Source organism: Lissotriton helveticus, chromosome 10 (genome assembly GCF_964261635.1).
Source record: "Lissotriton helveticus chromosome 10, aLisHel1.1, whole genome shotgun sequence".
In the NCBI taxonomy this organism is placed as follows: domain Eukaryota; kingdom Metazoa; phylum Chordata; class Amphibia; order Caudata; family Salamandridae; genus Lissotriton; species Lissotriton helveticus.
In genome coordinates, this window is record NC_136071.1 from 1014491282 (window position 1) to 1014518280 (window position 26999).

At 45.8% G+C, this 26999-nt stretch overlaps 1 protein-coding gene across 2 annotated transcripts in view; it reads left to right on the forward strand.

The window, feature by feature from the left end:
- The window catches only part of ASNS (asparagine synthetase (glutamine-hydrolyzing)), a 552217-nt gene that overhangs the window by 439332 nt on the left and 85886 nt on the right, over window positions 1-26999 (forward strand). For both annotated transcript variants that reach the window (XM_078663713.1, XM_078663714.1), the window contains exon 10: window positions 26023-26104. In XM_078663713.1, the coding sequence (XP_078519839.1) occupies window positions 26023-26104 (82 nt within the window). The remainder of the gene's footprint in view (window positions 1-26022; window positions 26105-26999) is intronic.

Sequence of the window (26999 nt, forward strand, 5' to 3'; positions counted from 1 at the left end):
ATTCAGGAAAACCATGAATGGGTCATAAACGACGAAGTACTAGGAGAAGTCTTCGCAAGGTGGGGAACTCCAGACGTAGATCTGTTCGCCACCTCAGAAAACAGCAAATGCCGAGACTTCGCCTCCAGGTACTACCAGCCGGGGACACTGGGGAATGCGTATTGGTCAACTGGTCGAACAGCTTTCTGTACGCTTTTCCACCCATTCCCCTGATTCCGACAGTTCTCATCAAGCTGTCCCAGTCCGGGGCGCGGATGATACTGATTGCCCCGGAATGGGCCAGGCAGTGATGGTTCACGGACCTGCTTCACCGGTCTCTCCTTCCTCACATGAAGTTGCCGTGCAGGCCGGACCTTCTCACGAAGTTCGGGGGGCAGATGTTGCACCCCAACCTCTCGTCTTTGAGTTTGGCGGCATGACTCCTGAGATAGTGCAATATGGCCATCTTAATCTCCCAGAAGATTGCATGGACATACTGAAGGAGGCTAAGCGACCTTCCACTAGGTCTTCTTATGCTTACAAGTGGAAGAGGTTTTGTATCTGGTGCAAGTCCAAGAACTATGACCCGATGACATGTAAGGAAGATGTCATCCTTCCATACCTTCTACATCTGGCGCAGTCTGGCCTTAATGTCCATTCAATTAAGGTTCTTCTGGCTGCATTGACTGCCTACAGGAAATACCCTTCACAGACTTCCTTTTTCCAGATCCCTGTGATCAAAGACTTTTTGGAAGGCTTGAAGAAAGTGTTTCCTCCTGTCAGGCTTCCTTCGCCTTCATGGGAACTGAATGTGGTGCTGTCCAGGTTGATGAAGGAGCCTTTCGAACCTATTCATAAGGCTTCGTTGCAGCACCTGTCCTGGAAGGCGGCGTTCCTCGTGGCCATTACATCGGCCCGCAGGGTGAGTGAAATTCAGGCGTTGTGTTGCCAAGAACCTTATACTGTATTTCATGCTGCTAAGGTTGTTATGCGTACTCACCCTAAGTTTCTTCCCAAGGTTATTTCTGATTTTCATGTCAACCAGACTATAACTTTGCCTACGTTTTTTCAGAATCCTTCATCTCCAGCGGAAAGGTCTTTACATTCCCTGGATGTTCGGAGGGTGTTGAAATTTTATCTGGATAAAACCAAAGATATTCGTAGGTCGGACCAATTGTTAAGCGATTATGGATCAGTCAGGACAGGTCTTGCTACCTCTAAGCAGTCCATCTCGAGGTGGATTGTGTCCTGCATACAATTGTGTTACCAAAAAGCTAATAAGACCTTAGGGGGTAAACCTAAGGCTCATTCCACCAGGGGCAAAGCTGCCACGACTGCTTTGCTCTGTAATGTTCCAATTGCAGAAATCTGCAAGGCGGCCACTTGGAAGTCGGTTCATACCTTTGCTAAGCATTACTGCCTGGACACTGATGCCAGAGCAGATGCTCAGGTTGGGCAGGCTTCGCTGCGAAATCTGTTCGCACAATAGTGGTGTTATGTCTCGTTTCTCCACTGCCGCTTTGGTGTGGGGATGGGCTTGCCATTCTATTCACTAGATTATGACTATACACAGAGATCCCCTACTACAGAAGGAGTAGTTTCTGTCCTGTAACTCCAGTTCTGTAGTAGGGGTATCTCTGTTATAGTCATAAGCGCCTGCCCTCCTCCCCGGTGGAGAGAGATATTCATGTAAGGAATGCTACAGTTCTGGCATGTTACGCCTTCAAAAAGAACTGAAAGTAAAAGGGACCTGCTGTGCATTCTGGGATACTGTGAAGTTCTGGAAAGTTCTCTTAAAGGCACAGTATCTTGTTCTGAGCCACGTAATGGCAGCCTATGGGGCTTGTCTGTCCAGATCCTCCTCTCTATCATTCCAGAGGGTTTTTGCTGCTGAAGCAAGGGAAATCTGTACAGGCTTTGCTGTTTTGTGGATTTTTTTGGTGGAATTTCTAGTTGAAGTACTGGACAGTGTAGCCTGTGTTATAAGCTGCATTTAATTCTCTCTTAAGTGTCTGTGCAGGTCTGCATTTTTCGACACTTTAAGAGATTATTTTTGATTGCTCCGGGGTCCACGCACATGGGCGGGACTATTCACTAGATTATGACTATAACAGAGATACCCCTACTACAGAACTGGAGTTACCGGACAGAAACTACTCCTAATCACACATGTAAAGGAATATCCAGTGCCAGGGAGCATGGAGTCCCTAAACACAGACCTGTCACCAGAAATATCCAGCCACCCGTGAGAAGAGTGTATGCCAGGGCCTGCGCATTAAATAGAGCATTCATGTAGACTTGTAATCTCATTTCAGAGGCAAACAAAAGCTTGCACCCAAAAAGTAATTAACCGCTTCCAATATAACAGTGGCTGTACATGCAGTGAGTAGAACCATTTTAAACATGGCATATAGCAGTTAAAAAAAAAATCATATCTTTTTTACATGTTGTTTTCTCTCTGCGTATCGAGTTCAAACCCTTCGTCAGATGATTACTCAATTTACTAGTGATTATCTAAAGAAAAACATATTCAAAGTATTTTTTTACCATTGATTGCACTTTCTTTTTCCAAGAACAGTCATCATGATGAGAAAATATAATTGGTATGACATAAATAAAATCTCAGTTAGCATAGTATATGTAAAGAATTGGGTTAATAGTTGTGCAGGATACAAGTCCAACGCGCAAGTGATATTTCCACAATTGTCTCCCTCCTGGGAACCAAGCAGCCCATTGTACCCCTTGACACTCTCTGGTAGCGAAATAGGGTAGTCTAAGTCTGACTCAGGGTAGGTGGTGTGGGTTAGTAGTCTCCATCCGCTGGCTATCAATATCAATACTCAATATATGATTGTCCAGTCAGTGCTTTTTCTTTTAAAAAGGAAAAGTAAATTTGTTAAAAATTGGGTCTCTAGTAGGCAGAGGTAGGCACCCTGACCAAACAGAGACCACAGTCCTAGTCCGGGTAAGTCACAACATAACCAAAACTATCCTGTGCTCACCCTCTGGTAGCTTGGCGCCATTCAGGCAGGCTTAACGTAGAAGGTATTGTGTAAAATATTTATGCAATATCTCATACATTAACACAGCGAAAGCACCACAAATAGACCCCACACAAGTTTAGAAAAACAGATTATGTTTTAAAAAAAAAAAGTAAGATCAAAATGACAAAATGACAAAAATCGATCGAGTAGAAGTCAAGATATGATGCAAAATATAGTGCTTAGAAGCAAATAGTGCTCAAAGAGTTAATTAGTCGTACTAGACCAGGGAAATGTCAAGAGTTTAGGTCATCCGCAATAAAGTGCAGGCCTGACTTAGGCAGGGCTCTCTGAGCAAGAGTACCATAAAACTTGTCACAGCACAAGACGTGTCGATGATTGGCACAGTTGGGGCGTTGCGCTGAAGTTCTCGATGCAACTGCAGCGATGTGTCAGTTCTGTTGACCAAAGTCCTGGTTCAGAGTGTTCAGGTTCTGAAGGTGATGCACTGGGTTTTTCCACATTGGAAGGGCGATGCGTCAATCTTCTCTATGCTGCGGCAGCAAAGCGTTGGTTCTGAAGCAGGAGTTGCGGATGCTATGCGGTGGTTCAAAGTGCGATATGCCAGGCAGGTTCTTGCAACAGCGGCGATGCATCAATTCTGCTCTTGCATCAGTTCCACTGGAGCAAACCCCCCAGGTCCACTTCCAAGGGTCCAGGATTGAGCTGGCACCACTTGGCAGGACAGACTCACAAGCAGAAGGCCCCAAGGGTTGGAACGGGAGGGTTCTATCTCTTTTGTGTCCCTGAGACTTATGCAACAGGAGGCAAGCCAGCAAGCCCTTTGAGTCTCTGGGTTCAAGTGATGAAGGCTCAGTAACCAGGGCAAGGGAACAGCAGGCAGCAGGGTAGCTCACCTGCGCATGAGCACTGCAAGACAGAGTTAAGCAAAGCAGTAGTCCAGCAGAGTGCTTCAGACCTACTTGTAGCATTTAGTTTACCAGCCATGTGCACCTTACTAAAGATTTATAAGTAAATTAGATATGCCATTTGGGTATAAGCCAATATAACCATGTTTAGGGGAGAGAGCACAAGCACTTAAGCACAGGCTAGCAGTCCTAAAGCCAGCAGAAACGAGGTCAGAGAAAGAGGAGGAAGATGGTAAAATGTTTGGGGTGACCCTTTAGAGAGGGCCATTTTCCATCAACATTTATTACACACACACACGCTAATAAATACTATGCATTCATTTACAAATAAATACACCAGGCACATGGCATTTCCTTTGATGATATTCTTTTTTTTTTTTTTTTTTTTTTTTTTAAACCTTTATTTATAGACCAGGTGCACACAGCTATTCAGCCGAACATCCCAGAGGCACGGCGGCAGGATTAGAGACCAGAGCCATTTCAGCACACAAAATGTTGCACAGGACGAGTGAGGTTAATTTTAAAGTTTACAACAGGATAATTATCGTTAGAAGAAATAAATTTCAATATAATAACAAAAGGAGCAGAAAACAAGAAAGAAGGGTGGGATCGGTCATAGAGTCTAAATCGTATATCTATCGGCATCTGTAAGGGGGGGGCCATCCAGTATACGCGTGCAATCAAACACTAAGCACACCCGGCCTTCGCCCGTACACGGAGAGGCGTAATGAAAAACAATCAAGGGCAGAACCCACGGTCAAACTCCGAGAATAAGAAATCAGGTCATGCGTCATACCGATCCCAAAACCAAGAAAGAAGGAAAAGAAATAGAGAATCCAGTTGAACTAATGAAGAAAAAAGGGCCATAGAAACAATAAACAGAAAAACAATAATATCCCATCCCCCCTCCCCCCCCACCCTGCACCCCTGCCAATGGCTACGGCCTACCCACCTAGCAGCATGCCTGTCGCCCAGCATCCAAAAACCCGAAATATAGCGAGAAAAGGGAAATATAAAAAGATGGAAAAAGGAAAAGATAAGAAAAGAAAAAAAGATGGAGGAGAAAATCACAGTCGCCCTCGGTCCCTCCACCCCCCCTGCGGCGCACGGTCCCAGTACGAAGTAGAGCAATCACGTAAGCAAGTTATTAAAATAGAGCACAGGGAAGGCGTCCGACATTGCCCCACCACCCGCAAGCAACAAAATGGCGGGTCCCCCGAACTTCACGTACCCACAAAGCAGAGATCCACAGTGGTCTCACCCTTGACCCCTACGAATGTTCACAATGAGTTCAGCCAATTGCACTAGAACGTATCGAGGAAAAATCAAAATTCCTGTCGGCCTGCGGACCTGCCTAAGGAGTCTGATCAAGCACCGCAATCCGTCATGATCCGCCACCGCCATGAGAAGTGCCGTTTTCCAGCCAAAGTACGACTATGTCGATATCAGACTCAGGGCAAAGTCAAAACAGTCGAGTGATGTTTGCAGCATCCGCCGGGTCGCATTAGCCGTAGGCTCAGGAGAAGTGAAGACCACAAGCACATCAGTGGACGGATGCGCCGATAATGGCGGGCGTCTCTCTGAAACAATAGGTCCATTAGTACACAGTGTTCCAGGCGACAGTTGCAAGGTTACAACAGGAAGGGAGCCTCGTTTGGTAAGTACCGGGAATAGCGTAGACATAACAGCCAGCTCAGAGGCACCAGGCAGGTCAGGGTCCCCGTACGATCGGGCAGTGTCAGTGACATCCGCGATCATCCTCTGGCGAGTAGAGGCCATGAAGGATCGCAGCTCCTTAATGGCGGCCATCACGGTCCTCAAAGACGGTTCTTCATTACCCCGCACCGCCTCCACGCAGTCAGCTCCAGACATTCGAGTGCACTTCGGAGCGCCCGATTCCTCCGGGGACCGAAGTGCGGGTCGGGCAGGAGGGAATTGGAGGCTCACGTACGAACAATGACGGGGCTCCTCGAGCGAGGGCACCAGCCCGGCGAGGGGGCCAGCCGCCGGGAAGGAGACCCCCGACCTCCCAGCCACCTTCAGGATATGTACACCCCCACAGTGTGCACAGGACCGCAGGCACCTCACCAACATAGGGATGCGAAACACTCCAGGTCAAACATCCGGACCACTTCTGGGGCACCCAACCACAGCCGCTGTCCAGAAACCCGGCTGGGTCAGTAATCAAGGTCCCGGCTTACAGGCAACTCTGGGCCAAAATCTTTCACACGGCACCATTCCGCAGATCCGGGTGGGAAAGCTCGCGGGACCACACCGCCAGTATCAGCAGGGATTACCCTGTACGGGGGTGAGGCGCGAAAGCAGGATATATATCAGGATCTTCATCCGACAGGCGGAGGTCAACGGAGCCGAGAGCCTATGCGGCCATCTTCGTTCGTCGCCAGGCTCCTCCTTTGACGATATTCTTGAATCATATTTAACCCCCTAGTTGGCCATGATTAGTACCCCACCTACCCATCCCAGATATAATGATATAATATAAAAGGATACATGGATTCGTATCAAGAAGGCGGCTTGGTAAGACTCCCTTCGGCCAGCTGATGCACAACATACAATCATCCTTAAAATTATACCTGAAACATGAGTGGTGGGCATATGAATCCTACAGTAGGGAGCAGAAAAGCTTTTGTCCCCCCCTGCAGAACTCAGGAAACAGGCCAAGCTGAGTCTTTAATGTTTTAATTCCGCTGGAGAACCATTAAGCAATTTACACCTGAAATATGAGAGTGGGGCCTGGCAATGACTGCAGTCCCACCCTGCACCCCAACGAAGGACGAGGGACTAGACCAATTTGAACATTCGTTTTCCGTCCCATCGAAAAATCGTTAAGCCCTGCATTACTTTGCCAGATTCTGACCGTGAGGCTCCTGTCCTGCCCCTTCTGGCTTGCTGTACAGCTCCTGTGGGCCACTCTGGCCCTTTGGTTGTAGCTTTGCATGGAGAACTGATGCCACTGCTTCTGGCTGGAAACAAACCAGCGTGGAGTGGAGGCTGATGGGCGGGCCTGACTCCAAATTGAAGTCTGCTGGGCGGCTAGACTTCCAATCTGTGATCAGCAAGTACTGGTGAGACTCGTTGCCTGGCCTGGCTCCTGGTCTGATATTGGCAAGCACTAGAGTGAAATTGAGGCCTTGCCTTCTGCCTTGTGGGCAAGCCGGTGGGCGGGCTAGTGACCGGTGGATGAATATCCAGTAAACACTGCAAACACTAGGCCAGCATCGAATCCTTGCCTGTCTCCTTCATGGCTAGAGCCATTTTATTAATTTCTCAAGCCTACCTGGGCTCCCCTCCTTCTTTGTAATAAATATAAAAACTTAACTATATGAAGTCCTGACAAGTGGAGGAATACCTGTCTAAAGTACACAATAAAAAATCTACTTATCTGAAAAGCTAAGACAAATAACAGGTTTTTCTAACCTACCTAAAACATCTAATCATATTAAGTCATCAAGTGAAAATACAGCGAAGGCTAGGCATAAACTGTTTGTGGTGAAATCTTACCAATTTACCTAAAAGGGGAGGGAAAAACTACAAGTTCATCTGAAAAGTTAAGAGACACTCAGCCTACCTTCCTGAAAAGACAGTTAGAAGCCAACATTACTATGGGCAGAATTAAAACACAGAGAAGCCAGTCCCGCCCGCCTTCCCCTGTGCCATGTGCACTAGACTGCCAAGAACAAGTGCATCTGTCAAGTCAATCAACACAACACTCTGAAAAATTAGATCTAATTAAGCAAGCAATAGAGACTTTGTTTACTTCAGTGGAATCACAAATCAAGGAAAACCGGATGGAGGATCAATGAAAAATAATAACTAGAGACACAAAACCGAACGCGGTGTTTCAGATATGGTACCACGGCTGACAGACCAAGTAAAAACCTCCTATGACTTGCAGAATAAAATGCGGCAATTGGAATGCTGAGTGGAAGATGCTGAAGGAAGAGCCCAAAGAAACAATTTTCGCTTAGTTGAAATGCCTAAGGGCTCAGAGGATTTGCAATACATGATTGACTTTTTAGAGGAATGGGTGAAGAGCTTTACTCCAACATCAATACTCTCCCCTCGTTTTTCTATGGAAAGGACACATTGTGAGCCGAGCCGCAGGCCCCAGTCAGGGGTACTTCCATGTCGAATAGTCGCAAAGCTGTTATATTATAAAGACCAGGATGCAATCCTACAGGCTGCAAAACATGCTACTCCTCTCCCAATACGAGAATAGCAGAGTTTCTGTTTTTCCGGACTATACACAGCTGACCCAACCGCAATGCTCTCCTTTCCTCTCTCTGAAGCGACACCTCCGAGACCTGAACATCCAATATTCTTAGATGTTCCTGGCAAAATAACTGATAATATATAAAGAGCGAACTTATTTCTTTATAGATCCAGAATCAGCCTGGACTGGGTTTAAACTCACTTTGAGGTAAGCTGTCACCCCACAGCAGAGAGTAACCAAACACCGCAATCAGGGGGGCGGGGGGAGACGTGGCAGGCTTGAAAGGATGTCCAGACTTCGAAAGACTTCGAAATCAGTCTTCCTATGCGTACTCTGGAATTAGGGTTTGTGTATAGTAACCTTGAACCACGAGGTGTCCCTAGACTCCCAAGCTTAGGAGTATCAATTCCCAGCTCTGGGAATGCTTGCAAATGCACAGTCTTGTCTGGGGGCAGGCGTGTCAGAATTTCAAGATCTCTAGAAACGTAGGTTGACCCCTGGGCAGTAGCCCACCCCAGGAGTAAATTATTATTATTTTTTTTTAATGCAAAAAGAGTACAAATTGGTTGGCAAAAGAGAAAAAAAAATCATACAAAAGAAGAAGAGAAAAAAACAAGAAAGACATATAACAAGCATATCCAGCAATTACAAAGGGCGAAGAAAATCACGAACAGATAATAGCAAAACAAAGCCAATAGAAAACAGACGGGCAAAATAAATGAGATTAAAATGACATCAATATGGCCGCAAACCACCCCTATTATCACTTAAATCCAGTCAGTAATAGGGGACCAAATCTTAACACCTGTTGCTCTCCTTCTCCTCCCCTTGGTCTTATAAATTGCTAATTCTAAATTTTACACGGCTAATAATCTCGAACGCCAACATGAAAATGTCGGCGGATCAGGACTAATCCAATCGTAAGACAAGCCCTAACAACAGCCATACAGATAAACAAGAATGATGCCACAGCTGCAGATCTTGTCTGTGCATGAATATCTTCTTCTGGTACAAAATGTAATCGGTGTGGTCTACATGCTGCAGATGCTGTGCATATGTTTTTCAAATGTCCTAAGTTAGGGGAACTTTTTTGTTCAATTGAGCGATTTTTAGGCATATTATTAGGATCCCCCGTTTGCATTTCAGGGGAAATGGTATTGATTGGGATTAGTACAGCTATTCATGCACCCCAGGAGTAAATTAGATAAAAGCTGTGGAGCCCCACACCATTTTGGCATGTTTAAATGGACAATCTTCAAAGATGCAAAACGTGGACCCCATTGGGCTTGCACTCGCATTGCTCCCGGTGGTGAGCTTTAGCTACCAGGAGTGTTTTCAAATGGCCTCCACATGGTGCACTTTGCATGTGGCTGGTTTTACTGGCTACCTCTGCCAGTCTCTTCCTTTGGCTGCCCTCCCAGCCCCTATGGCATCCTGGCCGTCCTGGAGGGCATCCAGTGTGGCAGTGCAGTCCAGGTCTTCCCCCAACTGGTTATCAGGGGGCATAAAGGGGTCAGCACCACTGGCCCTGGAGGGACCCATCTAGGTTCAGCTGCTGGCAAAGTCCTTAGCCCATCAGAGGCATCAGGTTGCTTCTCCTTCTACCTGTTTATGATTCTGGTGTTGTCACCCTACAGGAACAGGGTCTCGCTCTCAGTCTCTTTCTTGTGGAGGGGTTTATAAGTGTGGAAGAAAGGTTCAAGATGCCAGGCACCACCGGCCAATCCTAGGATGCCACATCCTCCCTCCACCCCTGTCCCAACGCTCCTGCATGGCATTCTGGGACATTGAATATGGCAAAAGCCTCTTCCACTGGTCAGAGCTCTTGGGCCAACCCAGAGGTTTGCCTATGATGCTGGGCAAACCCTCCCTTGTCACTCCAAACCGGTTCTGTGGTAGCTTCCCCTCCCACTGGTTTTGGAACCAAGTTGGCTAGATGGACACAGGAAGGAGGCAGGCCTGGTGTCAGGTTTATATGCTTATAAAAGTGAAGACACCTTTGAAGTGTAACTAACCCTTAGGCATAGCCCCCATTCCATCCTGTCAAGTGAGGGCACCAGCCTACACTCAAGCTCTTTGTTCCACTGTGTGGAAGCAATCCTCATCTTACCACTGAGGAGCCATCCAGCTGCCAGGTGACTGTTGAATACTTACAAGCTTTAGGCAGAATTTTTTTTAACTTTTTTTTATAGTGGCCTTTGCTCAATAGGTAGACAAAATTCAATGTCACCATTGAATTTGATTTTGGAAAAATATAAAAAAAAAGCGTCCTTGAATTATTTCTCTAGCTGCTACCAATCCGAATTTAGCATTTCCTTAATGTAACAATGTATCTTCGGGGTGACACATCAATTTTTAAAAGGGATGTTTAGGCTTGTCAAAAGGGGTTGTTTTGACAGGTTGAATTTGCAGTGTATAACTGTCACAAGCATGGTACCTGTGTGTAGCTACCAGGCTGCTCACAATGGTAGTTTCTCACGCACAGACCACACAAGTGTCCACGTGCATGCCCATGTATTCATGTGTAACCAGCCCCTTATCCTAACTGCATCACAGCGGCCTTATCTTAAAAGGCAGACAGTGTTGGTAAACATGTGCAGCCCAACTACCAGGAAGTTACAGTGAGTGAGACTTAGATAGAAAGACTCACCCACAGTAAAAGTCCCAAAAACAGGTGATCAAAAACATACAAATCCTAGTAGCAGACTAAATAGGCCGACCTCATTTGCAACAGTATATAATCATAATATAGTACATTCATACTGCCAGCGAATGCGCTAACATCTAAATACATTAATTTGAAGAAGAGCTTGTAGAATTCACTTTTAAATAAATCAATGGTGGTGATACATAGGTGATATGCTGGCAATATGGAAAGTAACCTGGGAAAAATGTACAGAATTTTCTGACCTTTAACAAGAAACAAATCTTTTATTCAAACTAACAATAGCAAATGGAACATTGAAGTGAACTTCCCTGACACCATGATACGTCCACAAGATAATCAGCTACACTTTAACACATACACAAAAGCTACAGATCAGAACACACTACTCTCAGTTATGTACTTCCATCCCCGCTGCATCAATACGAAATGTTATTTATGACCAACTTATAGGAGTTTGAAGAATTGTTTCAGATGAATAATCGTTTAAACAACAAGACAAAATGTTTAAAAAATTCAAACATCTTAGATAAAGTCCAACTATCTTGCAAAAATGCCAGGAAAGAATCAGTAAAGTAGCTCATGACCAAGCCTTGCAACTAGAAGAAAAAGTTAATAAAGATTGAATTAAAGGTATCATTTTTTGGACAAACAATGAAGATTAACATTTTTGAAAATACCTGGAGAATTCTAGTAAACAATCTGAAGACGTATGAAATCACAGGGAACACGCACCTATTTGTGTATACAAAAAATCTACTTAATTGATAATATGAGTTGATATAAGACTAAAGCCTCTATAAAATTTCACAACAAAACTTGGAACATATCCATACTTACATTGTATAAATTGCAATGATCTAATGAAGGGACCCTACATATCCCACCCAATCACTGGTGTTAAACCTGATAGCCTTAGGGCAGTCTTCCCCTAACTTTCTGCCTGCCTGCCTCCATTTTCTGACCTCATTTTTGCTTCTTTAGGACTCTGTGCTCTTGACTGCTGCTGACCAGTGCTAAAGTGATTGTGCTCTCCCCTAACCATGGTAATATTGGTTTAACCCCAAATGACATATTTCATGTACTTATAAGTCCCTAGGAAGGTGCACTACGTGTACCCAGGGCCTGTAAATTAAATGCTACTACTTGGCTTGCAGCACTCGTTGTGCCACCCACTTAAGTAGCCCTATGACTATGGCTCAGGCCTGTCATTGCAGATCCTGTATATGCTGTTTTACTCTGCCACATCAACCTGACAAGGTAAACCCTCTTTCCAGGCCTATACCTTCCCTTTGTATACCTATATGTTATACCTAAGGTAGGCCCTGCAAGACCCACAGGGTAGGGTGCAATGTATTTAAAAGGGAGGACATGTACTTTTTAAGTTTTACATGTCTTGGTAGTGAACAATTCCAATGTCGCTTTTCACTACTGCAAGGCCTATCTCTCCCATAGAATTACATTAAGATTACCTTATCACATCTTTTAAGTGTAATTCCCATTTTTGAAGAGAGAGACTTTTCCAGTTTCTTGTCTCTGGACTCACAATTTAAAATCTCAACTTATGGTGAAGTTGGATTTTAAGTAACAGAGAAATGTGGGGTTGTGTCCTTTGCGGGGCCGGGTAGGACACGTAACAATATTTGTAAATAAGGGAACCCCCGATCACGATTAAATTCTGCCACTTTTTTATTCAGAGCAGGTTTTATACCCTAAAGAATTAATCCTTGGGTATTGATACATTTTTATGTCTTATTTAAGTTACATCACTTTATACGCAAATCAAATCAAATCAAATAATCTTTATTCGGTTTTTAGTTTAAAACCATAAAAGCAACAAGAAAGAAAAATACATACATACAAAGAGGACTCATCAAATCATTTACAGGATTAAAAGAAATCAACTATTAAAATGAACAAGCAACAATTTAACTAATCAGGTAATCAAAATACGTGAATAGTCAAGGACAAAAACAAAAAGTACAGAATTAATAGCACAAGGTACCCGGAATCCCCTTTCACCAAAAATTATTGTTCAATGACATTAGTCTTGGTAACGAATTGTACCGGGGGCTGGGATAAAAATCATGCAGATCCCAAATGCAAATGGGGCCATCTCCTTCTTTAGGCTGGGAGGAACGGAGGTAGGGGACAATTTTCCTATCCTTAAATTTGATTAAAATCAAGTCCACCGAAATGTCTTTGGGCAGCGTACCTAGCCACCCCACCCTCCTGACACTCAGGATTCCGCCATCTAGTGCAGGTGACAACGGTCTGTTGTGTTTTAGCCAAAAAATCGCTTTGTTAAGCAAATCCTGGTGTGTTTCAAGTTTGCCGTGACTCAATGCGGGGACCCCAGAGAGAACAGTCACGAATGGGGCGGCTTCGGGAGGTAGATTGATGCAATGCCTTCTATCAGGTGTGGTCCTAGGTGCTCTGTGAGGTACGAGTACGGGGTTAAGAGTAACATTCCGGCCTCTTGAAATGAAGGGGGGTTCAAGAGTTTGATTTTTGCATGCAGTGGGCTTGGACTTTTCATAGTTGATAGAGGGAGTAGGGCAAATAGGTGTATCAATTTTATCGGTTGATGAATAGTTCTTTTTTTATTGTTTTTTCAATAAGGGTCAACCTGTCCCCTAGATCGTTGATTTTTGTGATCAAAGGTGATAAAGCCGAGATTAACAGTTGCTCAATCTGAGCCAGTAAGTTCTTAGCCGGTGTTAGTATAGTTGAGTTAGAGGGGCAGAATGGGGGGCTAATGCACATTTTGTCCACCTCAACATCAACATTAGGTAGATTATCATCGTTGGCATTATTTTTGACCTCAGCATGCTCCCTTTTGCTGGTTGATCCCCGGGACAGGGTGTTGGTTTGAGCATGAGTTTTATTGGGGGACAAAGGTACATCCAATGGAGTGCAATTAAGTTGGTCAGCGTCTCTACCCAATTTAGGAGGGGTCAAGGCTTCCGGAACATACTTTGTGCCACACAGGGCATTCAGCTCCTCCCACATGGACATGACTAGTGGAAAACACTGCTACATAGGAGACAATGGACAATTGGAATGGCGGAATTATAGGAAGGTTAAAATTATAGGTACCTCCTCCTCCAATGGAACCAAGTGGGGTGGCCCGTCCCATCCTCCTCTGGCTTCGGAGGGCCACAGAGGAGGGCTAAGCCCTTTGCCCGGGCTTAGCCCCGGGCGCCAACCCGCGCGCGTACCCGCGACGCGGGGGCTCGCGCTGTTTTTCTGAGCACCTCCGGGGGCGGGACAGGATGTGCGCGCCTTCCTCTGCGCTAGTGGTGCTGGGGGATGTAGTCCCTGGTCTCCTGCTGCAAGGAAGCCCGGTATGGGCGGCGGTAAGGCAGCGCTGATGCTGCGGCGGACCTGGACTCGGGAGAGGGAACCCAGGTCAGTTTCTCCCCAAAGCTGAAGTGTCCCCCGCTCCCCCGGGGCTCGCGCTGTTTTTCTGAGCACCTCCGGGGGCGGGACAGGATGTGCGTGCCTTCCTCTGCGCTAGTGGTGCTGGGGGATGTAGTCCCTGGTCTCCTGCTGCAAGGAAGCCCGGTATGGGCGGCGGTAAGGCAGCGCTGATGCTGCGGCGGACCTGGACTCGGGAGAGAGCACCCAGGTCAGTTTCTCCCCAAAGCTGAAGTGTCCCCCGCTCCCCCGGGGCTCGCGCTGTTTTTCTGAGCACCTCCGGGGGCGGGACAGGATGTGCACGCCTTCCTCTGCGCTAGTGGTGCTGGGGGATGTAGTCCCTGGTCTCCTGCTGCAAGGAAGCCCGGTATGGGCGGCGGTAAGGCAGCGCTGATGCTGCGGCGGACCTGGACTCGGGAGAGAGCACCCAGGTCAGTTTCTCCCCAAAGCTGAAGTGTCCCCCGCTCCCCCGGGGCTCGCGCTGTTTTTCTGAGCACCTCCGGGGGCGGGACAGGATGTGCGCGCCTTCCTCTGTGCTAGTGGTGCTGGGGGATGTAGTCCCTGGTCTCCTGCTGCAAGGAAGCCCGGTATGGGCGGCGGTAAGGCAGCGCTGATCCTGCGGCGGACCTGGACTCGGGAGAGAGCACCCAGGTCAGTTTCTCCCCAAAGCTGAAGTGTCACTTTATACGCATTTAAATTTGTCCGAGGTTTACATGTTGCAATACAAAAAAAATTATTCACTGCATACAAATATATATACACTCTTTTACACACAAAACAATTGCACATTTAACAATTCACAATACACTTTCTACAAACCTATTCTAAGTGTACTCTAGTAACTAGTTTAACACCAGACCTACACTGGTTTATTTTTATCTAATAGAGGACTGGTCCCACAAGGGCGAGCTTTTTTTTGAAAGTGTAACTTTATTGACTGTGTACACCAGTAAGGTGTACACCGTTCTATTTGTTGCCCTTTGTGAGTGAGATGTTCGTGAACAAGCCGACGCGTTTCCAAGCCCGTTTTCTTATTTGTCGGGCTTTTCTTCAGGGCTATTTACCGGGTACCTTATTAGAATTTGTGTACAAGAATTTTCTGGTTGTTTGGAGCTCTTGAATGACGCTTGTACTGTTGTGTATGGGTTTCCAACTGTTGCCGCTTAGTGTTTTTGTCTTCTATGGCACAGTTGTTAAAGTCGCGGCGGGATTTGTAATTTCCTCCTAATCCCGCCGCGACTTTATCAACTGTGCCATAGAAGACAAAAACACTAAGCGGCAACCGTTACGATTAAAGAAAACCCATACACAACAGTACAAGCGTCATTCAAGAGCTCCAAACAACCAGAAAATTCTTGTACACAAATTCTAATAAGGTACTGTTCCAGCTGAGGCGGGGTAGAAGGAAGGGCACGGAAACCAGACCTGGGTATATAGGGTTTTATTTTTATAAATGTTTTTTTCTTCCTTAAAGTTAGTATCTCCCGGGCTAAAATGGCAGGGTCCGTGATTTCTCTTGCTCTGGATGGTCTTCCGGTCTCCTGGTCTTTGCTGGGACGTCTTCTTGATACCAACCCTCCAGCTCGGGACATGTGAAAACAAAATGATGTGGATCAGGGATTATACTTTCTGCAGGAAAGGGTTTCTCCACCACCAAGGGATCTGGGGTGTGGGGATCACCTAGTGCATGAGTGAATGCCTTAGTGAATGCACACAGTACATTACAGTGGTGAGGACACGTGGTTTGTGGGGAGTGGGGAGCAGCGCACTCGGTTCCTCTAGTACAAAAGGGGAGCACGTGAACAGTGACCGTCTCACTCGGCTTTCCCCTCAGACTCTCCCCGCCTCCCCATCCAGCCTGACATACGTTCCTGTACCTGGCTGAGCCACACTCCTCCACGGTGAGTGTGGCTGGGCGGGTCGCGGTGTCGGTGGCCTCCAGGCACAGCAACCTCCTGGACTGGCGTCTCGCTTCTTCCGCTTCTCGTCTCCGTCGTCCGTCCTGCTTCTTCTTTTGCTCCGATGAACACACTCTCTACTCAACAGTACCCGACCTCCTTGGTGATGTCACACGCCATCAGCTTCTCTTCCTCGTTTTTCTCCAATTCTTGGAGAGCCGCGTCATCCGGGGGTGTGTCTTCCTCCTCGAAGCTGTTCTGTTTAAAGGGACAGTCTTCTACTTCCTCATGACGTCCGGCCCACAGCTCGGCAGCGTTCGTTGTCCATTCGTTCTGGTAGGGGTGCAAAGAGGGGAGGGTCGGGTCAGCGATCCACCAATCCATTTCGAGACCATTTCCCTCGGTAAGTTCAGACCCCCTTCTACAGGTACCCAGTAAATAGCCCTGAAGAAAAGCCAGACAAATAACAAAACGGGCTTGGAAACGCGTCGGCTTGTTCACGAACATCTCACTCACAAAGGGCAACAAATAGAACGGTGTACACCTTACTGGTGTACACAGTCAATAAAGTTACGGTTTCAAAAAAAAAGCTCGCCCTTGTGAGACCAGTCCTCTGTTAGATAAAAATAAACCAGTGTAGGTCTGGTGTTAAACTAGTTACTAGGGTACAACTTAGAATAGGTTTGTAGAAAGTGTATTGTGAATTGTTAAATGTGCAATTGTTTTGTGTGTAAAAAGTGTATATATATTTGTATGCAGTGACTCATTTTTTTGTATTGCAGCATGTAAACCTCGTACAACTTTAAATGCGTATAAAGTGATGTAACTTAAATAAGACATAAAAATTTATCAATAACCAAGGATTAATTCTTTAGGGTACAAAACCTGCTCTGAATAAAAAAGTAGCAGAATTTATTAGTGACCGGGTTCCCTTATTTACAAATATTTTTAGAAACAGGACATTTAATTACTTTAATCAGTCAATCAATCAAAGCATTTGTATAGCGCGCTACTCACCCGGAGGGTCTCAAGGCGCTTGGGGGAGGGGGGTCCGCTACTGTTCGAACAGCCAGGTCTTGAGTTGCTTCCTGAAGGAGAGGTGGTCTTGGGTCAGGCGGAGGTGGATGGGTAGGGAGTTCCACGTCTTGGCAGCCAGGTAGGAGAAGGATCTTCCTCCCGTTGTGGCTCTTCGGATGCGGGGAACGGCGGCGAGGGCGTGGTTGGTCGATCGTAGCTGGCGGGTGGGAGTGTAGAAGGTCAGACGGTCGTTGAAGTATCTGGGGCCTTGGATGTGGAGAGCTTTGTGTGCGTGGGTGAGGAGTCGGAACGTGATTCTCTTGCTGACGGGGAGCCAGTGCAGGTCTCTCAGGTGTCCGGCGATGTGGCTGTGTCGGGGGATGTCTAGGATGAGTCGTGCTGAGGCGTTCTGGATGCGTTGGAGTCTTTTCTGAAGTTTGGCTGTGGTTCCGGCGTAGAGGGAGTTGCCGTAGTCCAGTTGGCTGGTGACGAGGGCCTGGGTGACCGTCTTCCTGGTTTCGGTGGGGATCCACCGGAAGATCTTGCGCAGCATGCGTAGGATGTTGAAGCATGACGAGGAGACGGCGTTGACTTGTCTGGTCATTGAGAGGGAGGAGTCCAGGATGTTGCCCAGGTTGTATGCGTGGTCCGTTGGTTTGGGTGCGTTGCCCAGGGCAGGGGGCCACCAGGAGTCGTCCCAGGCGGAGGGTGATGATCCTAGGATGAGGACTTCCGTCTTATCTGAGTTCAGTTTCAGGCGGCTGTTCCTCATCCACTCGGCTACGTCCTTCATCCCTTCATGTAGGTTGGTTCTGGCGGTTGTGGGGTCGTTGGTGAGGGAGAGGATCAGCTGGGTGTCGTCGGCATAGGAGATGATGTTGAGGTTGTGTTGGCGTGCGATGGCTACGAGGGGGCTCATGTAGACGTTGAAGAGGGTGGGGCTGAGTGATGATCCTTGTGGTACGCCGCAGATGACTTTGGTGGCCTCGAAACTGAACGGGGGGAGGCGGACTCTCTGGGTTCTTCCGGCGAGGAAGGGCATGATCCACTCCAGTGCCTTTTCTTGGATTCCGACGTTGTTCAGGCGTTGCACTAGGGTGCGGTGGCAGACCGTGTCGAACGCTGCGGAGAGGTCCAGGAGGATGAGGGCCGCGTTTCCCCGTTGTCGAGCAGGGCTCGGATGTCGTCGGTGGCTGCGATGAGGGCGGTCTCTGTGCTGTGGTTGGCCCGGAAGCCGGACTGCGAGTGGTCGAGGGATCCATTCGTCTCGAGGGAGGCGGCCAGTTGTCTGTTGACGGTCTTCTCGATGACTTTGGCAGGAAAAGGAAGGAGCGAGATGGGTCGGTAGTTTTTGAGGTCGGTGGGGTCCGCTGACGTTTTCTTCAGTAGGGCGCTGAGTTCGGCGTGCTTCCAGCTCTCTGGGAAGGTGGCGGCGTCGAAGGAGGTGTTGATGATGTCCCGGAGGTGGGGTGCGATGACGGCGTCGGCCTTGTTGAAGACGTGGTGAGGGCAGGGGTCGGTTGGTGATCCGGAGTGGATGGAGTTCATCGTGCGAATGGTGTCTTTGGTGTTGATCGGGGTCCAGGCTCGGAGGGTGGAGGTGGGGGGCGTTGGTACGGTCGTAGGGTGCGTCGGCTGTGTGCTGAAACTTTTGTGTATGTCTGCGATCTTGCTGTGGAAGAACGAGGCGAGCGAGTTGCAGAGGTCTTGCGAGGGAGTGATGTCGTTGTTTCCGGCGCTGGGGTTCGAGAGCTCTTTGACGATGATGAAGAGTTCCTTGCTGTTGTGGGCGTTGTTGTCCAGTCGTTCCTTGAATGCGGTTTTCTTGGTGGTGTGGATCAGGTGATGGTGTTTTCGGGTGGCGTGCTTGAGGGTGGTCATGTTGTCTGCAGTCGGGTCTCTGCGCCATGCTTTCTCGAGGGCCCGGCAGTTCTTCTTGGTTGTCTTGAGTTCGTCGGTGAACCAGGATGCTTTCTTGTTGCCGGATCTGACGGGGGGGGTCTTCAATGGGGCGAGGTCGTCTGCGCAGTTGGTGATCCATCTTGTGAGGTTGCTGGCGGCTTGGTTGGGGTTCGTTGAGCTGGCGGGAGGGTTCTGGCTCAGGGATGTGGTGAGTTGGTCGGTGGTGATCTTGTTCCAGCTTCTGCGGGGAAACTGATGCGGGTGGTGGTGAGTGGTGGTCCTACTGAAGCTGAAGTGGACGCAGCTGTGGTCTGTCCAGTGGAGTCCGGTGGTGTGGCTGAAGGAGATGTCCTTGCTGGAGGAGAAGACGGGGTCAAGCGTGTGGCCGGCGTAGTGTGTGGGGGTGGTCACCAGTTGCTTGAGTCCGAGGTTGGCGAGGTTGTCCAGTAGGGTGGTGGTGTTGCGGTCGTTGTTGATCTCCAGGTGGAAGTTGAGGTCCCCAAGGAGGATGTAGTCAGCCGAGGGGAGGGCATGAGGGCTGATGAAGTCGGCGATGTCTTCGCTGAATTGTGTGCGTGGTCCTGGGGGTCTGTAGATGAGGGTGCCTCTGAGGGTGGTCTTGGGGTCGGTGTGTATCTGGAAGTGCAGGTGTTCGGCGGCTATGAAGGTGTCGTCGGAGTTGGTCGTGATGCGGATGGTGTTCTTGTGGACGAGGGCGATGCCTCCTCCGGTCTGGTTGACGCGGTACCTTCGGGTAATCTTGTATCCGTCCGGGATGGCGATGGCGATGTCGGGCACTGAGGAGGCGTTCATCCATGTTTCCGTGAGGAAAGCGACGTCTAGTGATGTGGAGTCGAGCAGGTTCCATAGTTCCACGGCGTGTCTGTGGACGGAGCGGGTGTTGAGCAGGATGCACTTCAGGTGGTTGCTGCTGGTGCCGGCTTGGCGGGTGCGGTGCAGGTCCGAAGGTAGGAGAACTTGCAGGATTGGCAGGCGAAGGGTCCGTGGGTGCGTCCTGGGGTGGCACGGTGGCAGCCGGGGATTCGGCCGGTGTTGAGTGCGTTGAGGGTGGCGGTGTCGTAAGTCCGGTGGGTGGGTTGGCAGCTGCGGGGCCAGGGGGTCTGGCGCTGGGCGCGGTCCAGGTGCGGAGGGGCGCAGACGGGCTTGCCTTTGGCGCGCCTTTGGCGCACAATCGGCGCACCCGCTGCACGTGAACGCTGCGCGTACGCGCGGACTCTGCCATAAATGGCGAGTGGGGGGGGGGCGGAGCGAGGGAGGAGCATCTGGGAGGTGGGAGCGGGGTGGCGAATGGGAGAGGGACCAGGTGGAGAGGGGGCGGGGCCGCGGGGGAGCAGCGGCAGGGAGAGGGGAACAGCGGCTGAAGCGCTAGGGGGTCAGCAAAACAAACAAAGGCAGGGGGATAACAGCAGACATTCAGGGGCACAGCACGATAACAGAGGCAAAAAACAGCAGAAATACAATTACGAACGCAGAGATACAAACGCACAAGAGCAGAATCAGGGGCACAGCGGAAGCAAGGTGGCAACGAGCAGGCGGTGACAGCAGGGGGACCAGGTGACCTCGGGAGGAGCCACGCGGCGGGTTGAGCGACCGGCACTTTAGCCATTTGGTGCCTGCTGCCTGTCTCTGTTCAGTCTGGGCAGGGTGACTGTTGGACTTTGTGTATTCCCTCTAGACATCCACACATAAAGGCAGCTTAGGTGAGTCTTGATGGGCCATCCTGGGTGATGGGAGGGAGGAGCTGGGCACTGCCTCACTCTTACACCTGAATAGGTCGTGTCCTGTTCACACACAATGGGCTGCATATCCACTGGAGTGAATCTAGAGTCAGGGCAGGAAAGGAGGACTTCCTTCGATATTCTGTACCAAAACTGGAAGTGAAAAGAGCTACCATACTACTATTAAACACTAACTGCGAGGCAAGTAAACACCACGCTGGAGAGCAGCGGTAGACAAACTACCAACTTCATGAAATAGAAAAACCTAAGCAGGATATGGAAGCCCTGCACTTGGAAAGTTAGTACACTTGACTAATGCTCCTGAACAAAATGTGTAAACTATGTAGGACAATTTAAAAATAAAATAAAGGAACAATTAAATTAATCTAAAATCATTTCGGCCAAATAAACCATTAATGCAGCACATAAAACTATCTTCAGTCTCAAATTCTACGAAAACATCAGCATTTTGAATGTGGCTGTGAATGCAGCTTTGAATAAAGACAACACATAAATCAGTATTATTCCAGAATACGTTTTTTTTATGATTGAACCTGTTTATGTTTTAAGAACTGCAAAGAAGATATTAAAGGCACAAGTATGTAACACAATGTATTATGATACTTAAACATTCCTCTGGCTGACTTTTTATTGATGTATATAACACACAGTTATTTTTATTATAAAATGATAACCAGCATTTGTTTTTATAATGGTTATTTTTGTTTATAATGATGATTTCTCTTGGAAAGTAGAATGTGAAGATAATGGTAAAAAAATAAGCATTTTTAATATTTTTTCTTTAGAAAATCACAACAAATTGAGTCATTTCCTAACGAAGGTAACGCACAGAACCAAATGTGAAAAGTATATGAAAAAACATAAAAAATAAAGTTGAATTAAACCAAATAAAGAGTTAAATAAAGAATGCTCATAGTGAAGGGGTGCTTCTCCATTGTTTTTTCAAACTTGCACCACCTCCAAGACAAAAGGCTCTTGGTTGCTTCATTGTGAATTTTCATTAGACGTTAGGGCCACAAGGAAAGACTGCAATGAACCGATAAGAGTGTGGATTATTCCAAGTGAATATTAAGGATGAGTTCTAGCCTTCCAACCTCAGACCCCAACAGAAGTAAAGAATACAGAGCTTGAAAATTAGACAAAGTAAAGGGACACCTGAAGAAGATGGAGTTTCTTATTAGATGTTATACTCTGTTAAGGTTAACATAGATTCAATAACCTATTCCCATCACTGGTCACATTCAGCCGTTAACACAGGAATACCAATTCATGGTCTGCTGCTTTTTAATGGCAAGTTTCTGTCTTTCCACATTCCTGACATATGTAGATAGGTAGCACCCATAATTTCTAAGGACCCAATATAAAAATAGAATTTTAGTCACAAACACTCTTGATTCGGAGTTTGTGGCCTACAAATTTTTTTTTAATGCACTAATCCCATTTTATTAATCAGTAACTTTCTCTGATTTTTAAAATGGGAGCGCGACCCCATACCTATTTGGTCTTTGGAAGGGGCATTTTGTAGGTATCCCTTCCAAGTATTGCATCCATGTTTTGTGATCCAAATCCAGTTGCAAAACATTGAAAAATTACACACACCCCAGTTGAGCAATGCATTCGCAAAATAGAAGGGGTCCTCTTCCCTTCCCCTTTGTGAATGTCAAGAAAACATTTATTGGCGAGTTGGCAGTGCCAACTCTCAAACCAACTGTTGAAAAGAAGAAAGGTTTTCTTTTTAAACTCAGCCCTGTTTCCTTTAAGAAAATGTGTTGCATTTAAAATAAAAAAGTTTACTTTATTGAATTGTTATCACAGACCTAAAGGTCTGTGACAATAAAAGGCGACCAGCCTTGTGATAACCACAAATCGGTCGATTTGTGACCTACCTCATTACTATTTATGAAGAGTGTTGGATTGCGCCCACTCCAAAATGGAATTTATCATTATGAACTTTAAGTACGTAGGGCATTTCGGTAAATTCTTTAGTCGTCACAAAAACGCTGGTCACAAATTGCAACAGATTTTTGCAATCAATTATTGGTATATTGGGCCCTATGCTCCTAATTAAATTCACAACATGTGTGGACATATCACAAAATTAGTACCATGAAGTTTTGATTACATTAGCCTTGCAGGGGGCTGCCTTGGGCATTCTTTGTTATAGTAATGCCTGGTTTGCACTTATTACTGTGATGAATGTTATGCCAAAGTTTCTTCTGTGTTAGTTATTAAGTTTAAGAAAAGTCATGTTAATGTTGTAAAAGTCGATGTCAATATGAATAACGATACATTGATATATAAAAACAAAATTGCATCTTTTTGGACAAATTCACCCGTTGTGAACTCTACGTCAATCCACATGAACTCTGAAATACATAGTGAGGCAGGCTCTTGAGACTCGAGGCCGAGGTCACTGATTGACAGGTCACAGGTGGGGTGGCACGTAGCTGGCAGACAAACGCGCAAACAGGAAATCCAAGCTCAGTCTCACAGATAGGCGCAGCGACACCATAAACGTCCAGGAAGATTGTCCCCAATAAAGCATAAATGTCCGAAGGGGTACTCGTGTTCCCAAAACACCATAAAGTCAGATGCCTCGTTAAGTTAGGATCACATTCAGGACACAGCACACAGAAGCACACACAATACATTCAGTGATCATTCTGAACATGTGTACACTTTACCCACTGGTTGTATTGTGTCCACATTAGGCCGAGGCCCACCTGGATTCCTCATCCGATACATTAATATATGACTCCGCAGACAGACAGAGGTTCACATTCCTTACCAAAAAACGTATTGCCGGACCTATTTTATTGCATTCAGTGAACTGTATACTAACCTGTGTGAGACCGATTGTAAACTGGGACAGTCCTCAGAACCTATGCATATATATATATATATATATATATATATATATATATATATATATATATATATATATATATATATATATATATATATATATATATATATATATATATATATATATATATATATAACCTGTGTGAGACCGATTGTAAACTGGGACAGTCCTCAGAACCTATGCATGTGGCTGATCTCCCGGCGCACTTTGAACAAACTGTTCCTGATCTGCCAAAAGCCTCTTGTCTCTTGTTTTTTTAAGGTATTTCATATTCAAGCAACAGTCATTTGGGCTTTCATGATGGGTTAGGGTGTTTGCCCTACTTGGAATTTATTTCATGCTCGCTCATTAGAGTTTCTTTATAGAAAGGCTTACTATTGCATACGTCATCACTGTCTAGGGACCCAATGTCTTCTTGATGATTCATGGTGATGTTGTACTGGGCCCTGTCACTTGAAGAGATGAGCACTCCATGAAGGCTTGCAAGATGGCATTTGAGTTTAGGATGTGTTTTTTCGTAAATGTACATTTGTAAGTTGCTTCAAAATAACAATGCCTGACCCATAATTCACTTATTCCCTTAAATCGTGGCTCTTCAGTGGCATGGATTTTCTTGTCATTTTATTTTCTTCTTCCATTGTTCCTTTGGCGTGATAAAGGACATTTTCCTAAGTGATATTGGTACTTCAAAAGAACCCTAGCTACTTCTGGCTTGATAAAATCTCTCTTCTAGGGGCTAAAAGGACTTCTGTCAAGTCTTCTATTTCTACTATATAACCACGTTGATTATAAAGAGCCTCAATTAATCTTGCCAATCCATTCTAATGATTATGTATCATACGAAAAATTTTGGATTCAGGAATTGGATCAGCATCCTGAAGGATTTTTAAAGCTCTAGTGTGTGCACCTTTTTCTGTTTTTTGTCAATACTTTCCAGAGGTCATCTACCTATAATCTGTGCCATTATCAGAACAAAGGAGTACCCTTTCTTTAAAAGGTTAAGAATCAACCTCTAATTACAACTGTAGGCACACGAAATATTTAAGGAAAATTAGAGGTGTTGTCTGATGCATTGTTTGTAATGCATCAGAACAAAGGACATTTCAATTTTTCACCTGCTTCTCAAGGGGCTGTGGGATGAGGCCTCAATCATGCTCTACCGTCATTGTTTGACACTCAGTGCCAGGCTTAATATCACCCCCTTCCAGGGTGTTAATGATTTTCAGGTCTGCTGTAGATTATGCCCCATAAAAGGGTAAATAAATAAATGAATAAAGTTGGAACATACATTCTCTCCCATGCCTAACCATCTTTACTTTCTGCCCTCCTCAATCTTTACCAACATGGGTACACATTGCCAATTTAGTAAGATTTGGTCTGAAGATCATGAATCAGAGTTTAATGGATTCTCCAGCACATTATTATTTGGTCTGTGTGTTCCTCTTATGTGTCTACAGATTTGAACGCTGGCAGCGTCCAGTTTTGTGTGGCAAAGCAATTACCCCCAGCCCTGAAGAAGTTGCCGACCAGTGTAGACAGGCAACGAAACATGTTGGCTTCATAGAATACAAAACGAAGCACAATGGCAGAGTTTTGGTTTTAAGGGGAGTAGATAGCCAGCAAGGAATAAAGTAGTTTAAGTAGCTAGGGATATCTAACTCCATTTTTAAATAGAGGAACACACTGAGTAGCGGTGGTGATACCTCGGGGGTAGACGCACCTTTGAGTTAATTAGGATTTATTTATATAATTTTCCTACTTTGAAATTTTTGTTCTTTTTTGGTGGGAAGGAACCAATGATGAGAAGTGGAACACCTGTCAGCTGTCCAAGGTGGTTGCTCCCGTGAGGTTCCTTCCTTCCTGCCACCCACACATTTTTTCCTAATTTGTTTCTCTCTTTCTTCTTGCATGGACCTGCTTGAGTGTTGACTGAGAGAAGGGAACAGAGACACATACAAGGTGACACACACAGAATGTACGAGGATATTTTAAAGGTAGGCACACTATGCTGTAACACTTAGAGTGGGTGTTAGGTTAAGAATAGCCACACTTGTGAGTCAGCAAATGATGTTAAGGAATAGATTGCCTATCCAGATAAGGATCAGGTTAGTGTGAATAAGATGATATGAGTGTAGGGCACCTGAGTCCTAAGTTCCCTCTAAGCTCCAATTGTGAGAAAACTGCGTGTTCCTCTACCAGGCGTTGTTCATAACAATCAAGTTCTTATAGCATCTCACTATTTTTATTCTGCTATTTGAGAATAAAAAGCAATACCACAATGCATGCATCATGATGCATATCTGTAAAAAAATGTCCAACAAATAAGTGATATGCCAGACTGAAATTATTTGTATGTATTTTTCTTATTTAGCCTGGAATTGAGAGTTCCATTTTTGGATCATCGCTTCACAGCTTATTACCTGTCCTTACCAGCAGAACTCAGGATACCAAAGGTAGGCATCAGTAATATGTACCTATCAGAATAATACTTCTTGTATTCAACTAAGGATTTGTGGCCCTTATTGCTATTTGTGTGTGCTTGTGAGTGAGGTAGGATGAGTAACAAAGTGCCTGATGTTATATTAGAATGGCACAAGTTCTTCTTTTTCACATATATATATATATATATATATATATATATATATATATATATATATATATAAGAAGACATCCTTTCTGATACATAATGCGATATGTGCAGCAAACATACTTACTGGTTGTGAAGTATAGTGATATATACCTCAATATCGCCTCGCATGTAGACACATTTTATTAAGAATTATTAAGAGAATAAAACACTTATAAGACCTGGCATAATATATGCACATAGTCAACAGGAAAATGAAACACAAAATATAAAGATGATAGATTGTGTCAAGTATGATTTGTTATAACCTGTTAGCGATTGTTTTATAGCCAAAATAGAATGTGATTCTGATCCTCAAATTCATGTGGGATTGAGACAGACCGAGAAGTGGTCACACATGAAAATCTAAACGCACTTTAAAGCTAATCGTAATGATACCTGCTTCAGGAATGATACACCAAATCTATCTTGCTAAGGTAGCGGTAGAAAACAAGGCAAAAGGCTTCCTAAAATAAATTAGAAGTTGGCCAACTCTCTCTTTTGAACTCTTAAATCCTATCCTCAGATGATGTGAAACAATTTACCACCAGTGAGGGGTCCCTGCAAAACTCAGATAGGTAATAATTTTGTTGTACTCGAACTGGTAAAAGGTCCACCTTTTAGTGTGAACATTCTACCTGGTAATGCTATGTCGTTTGAACATCAGAAACACATTGTTTAGGTTGCTAGCAATAACAACATAGCAATTTAGCAGATAATTG